The sequence below is a fragment of the Triticum dicoccoides genome, chromosome 1B (assembly GCF_002162155.2).
Source record: "Triticum dicoccoides isolate Atlit2015 ecotype Zavitan chromosome 1B, WEW_v2.0, whole genome shotgun sequence".
Lineage (NCBI taxonomy): Eukaryota > Viridiplantae > Streptophyta > Magnoliopsida > Poales > Poaceae > Triticum > Triticum dicoccoides.
Window position 1 is genome coordinate 505,501,254 of NC_041381.1, and position 8,354 is coordinate 505,509,607.

At 49.2% G+C, this 8,354-nt stretch overlaps 1 protein-coding gene across 1 annotated transcript; it reads left to right on the forward strand.

Annotated features, from left to right (window-relative positions):
• The first annotated feature begins 988 nt into the window (after positions 1 to 988).
• Positions 989 to 3,600, forward strand: LOC119344971. The gene is made up of 5 exons (XM_037615242.1): positions 989 to 1,408; positions 1,590 to 1,677; positions 1,761 to 2,041; positions 2,428 to 2,969; positions 3,198 to 3,600. Exons 4-5 carry the CDS (start codon positions 2,616 to 2,618, stop codon positions 3,357 to 3,359), a joined length of 516 nt encoding a protein of 171 aa, XP_037471139.1. The 5' UTR covers positions 989 to 1,408; positions 1,590 to 1,677; positions 1,761 to 2,041; positions 2,428 to 2,615; the 3' UTR covers positions 3,360 to 3,600.
• The last annotated feature ends 4,754 nt before the right edge of the window (positions 3,601 to 8,354 follow it).

An 8,354-nucleotide genomic window follows, 5' to 3' on the forward strand; every position in this document is an offset into this window, starting at 1 on the left:
GCACAGTTGTTCCTCGGAACTGAAGAATTTGGAGCCGAAGACCAAGGCTTGACGGCACGTACGTACGCTACCCAGGAGGAAACATATCAAACTGGCTAGAGCTAGATTTGGTTTTTTATATACCGGATTCCCTACATGTTATCCGAAATTTAGTTGAATGTTGGTTAGGAGTTGGGGGCCTGTGGTAGGGGTACCAGACAATTACTTCCTCAGACATAGTTAAATGGCATGTTGGGGACGGGTACTCCGTTCCATGTGGCAGCCCAGGTGGCCAGGCTCATGCCATGTCCCTTTGCGCGCAAGAGACAGCCTATCTTGCGTTGTACCCATGCACACATGCACACTGATGCATCATGCTAGGAAATAGGCCAGTGGCATTGCACCGTAGAGCTGCTTAAAACGTTCAATTAGTAATTATATTACACACTGATGATGATAATTAGACCATGCAGTGTGCTTATCTGGGAAATCAGTACACCATTTGATGTTGGAGCACTCCTACATCAGAGATTCAGATGGAGAGCAGCCTGTACAATTGAGTGTACAATGGTTCAATGCAAAGAGAGAGAGAGAGAGAGTGTGTACAATGGTCATGTGGTTGCAGTAGAGCAGTAGGACCCCTGCTGCCTTGGAGCCTCAAAAGGCCATGCCCCCCCTGTCGTCCCCGCGCACACACACATACATTCACTTGCAAAATAATAATACTTCTACGAGGGAGGCATCTCTTGCTTGCCCATAGCAACAAACAAATGCTCCCTACCATTGGCTTTTTCTTTCTTTTTCACCTTGCAAGCAAAGGGATGTGCTTTGCTTCCCCCCATTCCTCTCATCTCATCTCCTTGGTTCTCTCCCATTCCAAATGCCTTGCCAATTTCTGAACAAGCACGAAATCACTTTGTGAATTGCTCCTCATGTCGTGTCACATCACGGTTCACATGCGAAGATGCGGTGCTGGGTAGATAGAAACGGGCGCGTTCCAGCAGGAGCAGTGCAATTCTGCCATCTTACCTGAGCCGCCTGACACGCCCCCATTATTGACACTGACTTTCAAAATCTGATTGGGGATCCTGCGCAAAGGCCAGGCCTCCATCTATTCTTTTCATGCGCTGCTTTTTTTTTCTCCTCCCCTTTCCTTTTCTCTCTCTAGCTTTGCCTTTTCCTCGGCCCCTTTTGTATCATTTCCTCCTCCTTCCTCCTTCTCTACTGCAAATCAATCTAGTACTAGTACTACAATGGTCGTAGGGTCATGTGGTTGATGTGCATGGGGATGAGGAGCCGCTGCTTTGATTTGAGGTGCCCAGCCCAAACATGATTCTGTGATTATTTTTCTGCGCCATTCTCTCTTGCAGCAGCCGGCCCTCTCACCAGTCTCATGCATCATCAGGCTGTTGAATCTCTGTAGAAGAAGGTGGGCAGCCCCCAAGCCCGCCCACGCTCTTTTTGTTCTCCCACCTTTTCCTTTTGTTCCTCCCCCTCTTGACCACTCCTCCCCTCCCCACCACCACCATTGCCCGAGTGAGATCTTCTCCCTTTAAGTAGATAGAGAGAGACGTACTATATCCAAGCTATATTGCTCTTCCGTCTTGTAGGGTTGGTTCTTGGCATTGGGCTCGAGGACTGGATGCAAACAGGCAGTTGGTGCTTCTTGCCAGCTGCAGGGAGGTGGTACTACTAAAAGTGAGTTTCTTTTGCCTGCAATTTGGTGTTCCTGACTCCCCGGGGTTCAAGAATGAGTACTTGCAACTATACTTGGGTTTCAGGGCATTGGCCAATGGGTAGCCCCAAAGGTGATGCTTCATAAGCCAACTAGGCTCGGATGCCACTGTGGCAGCAGGACCGCTGCTTGCATGCGCCAGGTGAAGCTTGCAGAGGAGACGGTTCTTCGGGTTCTTCAGCAGATAAAGAAGAGCAGATAAAGAAGGAAAGAGTAAGGAGGGAGTGGAAAAGAAGGGGAGGAAGAATGAAAAAGATGAACACATGGGGACCAAAGGATGACGGGTGTGAGGCAGCACCACCATAGCCACCATTGGACTGAACGCATGTGAGCAATAGCCTCAATCCTCCCATGCCTATGTGTTTGATGGAGCACTTGTCTTTTTTTCGCCTCCATTGGTCATGCCCTCAGCCCGTCCTTCTGCTTCCCTGCTCCTCTCCTTTTTCTGTATGCTTTTCAGCTTTATTCTTGACTTGATGAGAGGCAGAAACAAACAGGATACTCTACATTTTAGTTTCTTCCATAGCAGTGTGATTAGTATGCGTGTACGTGGTGTGATGGCATTGCAGTTGCCAATTCTGGACTCCCGGTTCAGATTGCCACACCAGAGTGCTTATCCAACCAAATCTTGCTTACGCAAAAAACAAATGCTAGAGTGGAAGGTACCAGACGTGCCGCAAGTTTCTTATATTTTTCTGCCTCTTCACATGTAGAACGTGATACGTCTTCAGGGGCGTCACATGCGCATGGCGAGCAGATAACTCAGATAAGGACCTGATGAACTCAGCCGTATTTGGTGCCTGCATTTCCCCTGCCTAGGCGGTGGAGCGCAATTGAAGAACCAAACCAAGATCACGGAAGAGCTGTACGAGCGAGTGGTCGGTCAGCTAGCTCGATCGCCATGAGCAGCTTCGCGGGTCAGCAGTCAAGGCCGTGGATGGGGGACGCCGCCGCCGCCACCCCGTCGGGCGACGCGCGGGACGACGGCGCCTCCTCCATGAAGGACCTCGGCTCCTCCACCAACGCCAGCGCCATCTCCTTCGGCTTCGCCGCCACCGCCATCCTCATCGCCATGTTCCTCCTCATGGCCATATTCGAGCACCTCATCAAGCCCGGCTGGGCGGCCTCCCGGGGCTCCCGCGGCGGCAGCGACAACGGCGACGGCGACGTCCACGGGCGCCACGCCCAGCCGCCGCACCCCGGCCGGCACCCGCGCGACCACGGCTCGCCGGAGAAGCTCGCGCCTCCGCCCAAGGTAACTAAAAAAAAGATTCTGGCTTCCGCGAGCTGCTTTACTTCCGCTCATGCGTGGCCGTGCGTTCGGTTCACGTGCACCGTGTCAGTGGTGACAAGAGGACGTACGCGTCGTGTCGCGCTCGTGTCTGCAGTAGCTGCTTGACTACGTGCGTACGGGCGCGTTGCTGTCTCACCTGAACCTGAATCAATCCCTGATGATTGTCTATTTTTTGCACTGCGTTTGCAGATGGAGGCGGTGGTGGCGGCGGCGGACCTGACGGTGGTGATGCCGGGGCAGCGGTACCCGACGTTTCTCGCGCAGCCGGCGCCTCTCCTGCTTCCTTGCACGAGAGAAGGCGTGCGTTGGCCGCCTCACGATGACCATCGCCGTCCCTTTCTGCCGCCATGACTGTCTTCGGGCGGATACGTGCGTGTCTGTCATGTTTGCCTGTAATCTGTATAGAGCTAGAGCGAGTGTATGGTGAGAAACGCCGGAGTTGCTGGTATGTGCGCGAAGGAAAATGCTGGACCGATGGTAGTAGATGAGCAGCATTCAATTCATGTCCAGTTAGTCTCGCCTCTTGGTCGAATGCCTTTCTTCATGTTATGATCTTCCATCTGAATGAGTGGATCGAGTGGCATTCTTCTAATCGGTTTTCCTTTTTTTTTTCTTTTCTGCGAGTTCTTCTAATCTGATGAACGGTGCCTCAAAAGGTTCCTCCTCAAATAGCAGGAATTAAAGAAAGTGGAGCTAACGGAATCCTCAAACTTAGGGCATCTCCAATGATAGCTCGCAAATTTTCTTCCGCGTCCATCAGGAGACAGGGGACTAGTCCGTGGACACGGATGTAGGAAGACGGTAGCCGAATTTCAAACCGCATTTTAACTAACCAAACAGAATTCATGCAAAGCGGCCGATATTCATCGAAGTTTGGATAGAAAATAGCACACATCATCTATACATAGTAAGCAAATTAAGTGTAGTACAACAATGTCTCTAATTCGACTAGATCCCAGATGTCCAACAAGTTTTTCATGAATGAATCATGACGTTCCACACATACTTCCCCTTCAACTTCATCCAACAGTGTGTGCACGTAAATGGTTTGCCGCTCTGTCCTATCATACACCACGGCGGTGCGTGTGGACTACATATAATGCGTAGACCAACATTGAGTGAATGAATCAATCAAGAAGTTGAGCAAGAGGAAGTAAAACCTACGATCTCGTTCATGTCCGCATGCAATAGCCACCTTGCCTCGAGCTGACTAACTAAGTTGCAAAACTTGATAACGCTGATCCGGATAGTGTGCCAGTAGTACGACAACGAGCTCACGTTGCGTGGTTGAATGATGTACATGTCGTAGGGCGCAATGTGCTTTCGTGCGTGAAACCGCACATGCTCGCAGAAGGGCTCCCCTCTGCTCCTGCCTATGAAATCCGCGAATACGACCAGCCACGCATCGCACAACAATTCATCCTCCATGGTCGAGTAGCTCACCATATTTCGTACTCTAAAACGACATAGCATTTGAAAATAAGCTCAATGCCATTTGACCAAACACTTGTCGGGTGTGGTGTCTGCCATGGAGGTTGTCGACAGTGGGCGGAGTGTATCTGGGTACAAATGGCTCCAGGGTGAAAAGCTTCATCGGAACGGCGAGCAGGCGCGTCAGTGTTGGTTGCGGACATCCGGCAATGCCTTTGTGGCGGCCAGAGACGAACAACAGCGGTGACGGAGGTGGAGGGTGCAGATGCAAAACAAGGGAGAGAAGGGGCGGAGTGGAAGGAAATGGGACCGAGAGGGAAGATTGTGTGAGGCGGGGGTGTCGGAGTCCTACATGTCGGGTGTCCGGACTCCCGCAAACCTCCCCCACTTTGTCTCCAATTTGTAGGAGAAATCATGTCCGGACCACACCGCGGACCGATACAGGTCGGGTTGGATGACTTCCGTGGTCCGGGCAGAGCGGTCCGGACGGTTGCAGGAGGTTTGCGATTCTTCCTTGAAGATGCCCTTAACTCCCCAAAAAATGCAGAGGCCGGAGTATTCCTTCTTTTCGAAGAAAAAACTCCCCAAAATATGCCAAGGCCGAGGATATTTCTCCTTTCCGAATACAACTCCCCTCAAAATTCTGCAAAAACAAATCATTTCAAACTGAAATTGGAAATTCATTAAACGCCATGTTACATAATTATACATAACAATTCATAATTAAACATCATACTTCTAAAATTAAGCAAGCTAGAACGTTATTTATGTATGAAAATGATCTAATTAGTGCTAACAACAGGCTGAAAACGAGCTAAACCTCCTCCTTGGAGGAGGAGGAGAGGTTGGAGATAACCAGCGCGGATTCGGAGCCTCGTGGGTCGATATCACCGATGTTTGCGACAACTAGATGCCCGACCCTTGGCCTACAGGGAATTGTCATAACACTTTTGAATGTGAAGGTGGTACGTATGGAGGGCCAATATCGCAAATGAGCTAAAGGTAGGTACCCACTCTCTTAGTCTCTATTTTTTTGAAAGCCTCTTTGTCTCTATTTGCCACTGATACAACCTTTCACACAATCTAACTTACCTAGGTTCTTTAATTAAAGATACTTTGCATGTATAAAAGAGGCAACGGGCAAGATTATAAAGTACAACTCTCTCTGATCAATATTAATTGTCGCTCATTTAGTACTAAAATTAATATAGATCAAAAAGGAGTAGTAGAAAGTTAGTTGATGTAATATACAAAGTTGAAATGGAGTAAAGGAAGCAAGCGTGGAGTAGTGGTGATATGTGTAGCACAATTGTCCATAGTCACATCCACTTCTCCTAGGAACCGCACCTCCACCTCCTAACCGCACCTCCTAGCCGCTCCTCCACCAAGCTGCCGGTGGCCACTCCGGCTCCGCGTCCACACTGCTCATACCTCATCGGCTGCCCTCCGACGATCTCTCCATTCCCACGTCTTGGGATCCATCATCTCTCTCCCATGGCACTCGCGGATCTCAACTTCGACATCGGGTAAGACTTTGCCGCTGAGATTTGGAGGAAATGGGTAGTCCCCATTAACTACGAGGATGGAAAGGATCTCGAGGAGTTCCTTCTGGTTGCAGATTTCACATGATCACAACTCCAGCTCACGGAGGAAACTGTAAGCACAATTCACTTATCCTGCTTCGAAGGGAGAGCATCTCTTTTTAAAGTCAAATTACTTCAGAACTGGTCGTTTAAGTTGTCTGTCTCCTCCAAAGAAGTGGTTTTTTTCAATCATCAAGGGTGGTAACATCTCTCTCCCTCTCCTGAATTCCTACTTTGGGGAAATGGAGGTCCTAACTCCAGCTGGGAATTAGTACAATACCTCAAAGAAAAAGAGGATGCATGGACACATATCTTTCGACGCCACCCTAGAAAATCCTACATCCAAGCTTTACAATCTCCCAGAATCTATTCGAATTCCCATAATCCGGATCCTAGATCCACTAGAGCCGATCCTCTTTCTCCTAACCAAGCACGATCATCGAGCCAAAATCATCTCACCGGAGCCAATGCCATTAATCATGCAGTTACTACCAACAGGGCAGGATCAACAGAGTTTCAAAATCCATGAACCATGTTATGTGTCTGTTGTGTTCTCTCAGTCCACATTAAGCCCAACTGCACGAATAGGATCAAGTGCAGGGCATGTAAGCGATGGGGCCACATTTCCCGAGACTGTTACTCACAAACTAGGCCAAGCCCAACTACTGAGATAAGCCCACCACCTAATCAGACGCTTGCGATTCCGAGGCAACCCTCCACTGTTCCCGCGACATCGACTAATTGTGCAGTCATTCAACCTACCAACCAGGGCTTTCCAGTTAATTATCTTCGATAGACGTCCCGTGTTGCCTGCCACAATCACAGCACCTCCAAAAACTCCATTACTCTCCGCCTCCAAGCAACCACACTCCAACCAAATCCACCGTCACCAACATTGCTTCCTGCTGCATCAACCACATCGATGATCCCAGCGACAATGGTTGCATTCCCTTTCAACCCCACTCCTTTCGTACCACCAAACCACCAAAGCATCCAGGTTGAGGGTGAAAGGATCGATATAGTTTACTAGAGGGGGGGGAGTGAATAGGCAACTAAATTTTTTTAGCTTTTCTTTACCAAATTAAAGTTTGCATCAAAGTAGGTTGTCTAGATAGGCAACTAGGTGAGCAACCTATATGATGCAAAAAACAACAAGTGCACAAGCAAGCAAGGGAAACAACACAAATAAGCTTTGCACAACTAAAGGCACGAGATAACCAAGAGTGGAGCCGGTGGAGACGAGGATGTGCTACCGAAGTTCCTTCCTTTTGAGGGGAAGTACGTCTCCGTTAGAGCGGTGTGGAGGCACAATGCTCCCCAAGAAGCCACTAGGGCCACCGTATTCTCCTCACGCCCTCACACAATGCGAGATGCCGTGATTCCACTATTGGTGCCCTTGAAGGTGGCGACCGAACCTTTACAAAGAAGGTTGGGGCTATCTCCACAACTTAATTGGAGGCTCCCAATGACACCACGAAGCTTCACCACAATGGACTATGGCTTCGCGGTGGCCTCAACCGTCTAGGGTGCTCAAACACCCAAGAGTAACAAGATCCGCTAGGGATTAGTAGGGGAATCAAATTTCTCTTGGTGGAAGTGTATATCGGGGCCTTCTCAACCAATCTCGAGCAAATCAACAAGTTTGATTGGCCAGGGAGAGAGATCGGGCGAAAATGTAGCTTGGAGCAACAATGGAGCTTTTTGGGGGAAGAGGTATGAAACGCCCTCGATGCGGCTATATCTCCCACGTGTCGAAGCACGACTTAGAGGCATAACCGCATTGAAAGCAATGTCGCAAGTGAGGTAATCTTCACACAACCCATGTAATACATAAGGAAAAGAGATACATAGTTGGCTTACAATCGCCACTTCACTCAATTACATGAATAAAGCATTACATCAACCAAATACAATCAAGGCCCGACTACGGAACCAAAATAAAAGAAGAACCCCAAATGCGACAAAGGTCCCCGATCGACCCCAACTGGGCTCCACTACTGATCAACTAGAACGAAACAACACAAAGGGCAAGATCTTCATCGAGCTCCTCCTTGAGCTTGGTTGCGTCACCTACTCGGTAACATAGGCACCTGCAAACTGGTTTTGGAAGTATCTGTGGGCCACGGGGACTCAGCAATCTCGCACCCGCGAGATCAAGACTATTTAAGCTTATAGGAAGGATGGAGTAATGAGGTGGAGCTGCAGCAAGCGACTAGCATATATGGTGGCTACAATCGCAAAAGAGAGCGAGAAGAGAGGGCAAGGCACGGTCGATAAAAGTATGATCAAGAAGTGATCCTATAGCAACCTACGTCAAGCATAACTCCAACAC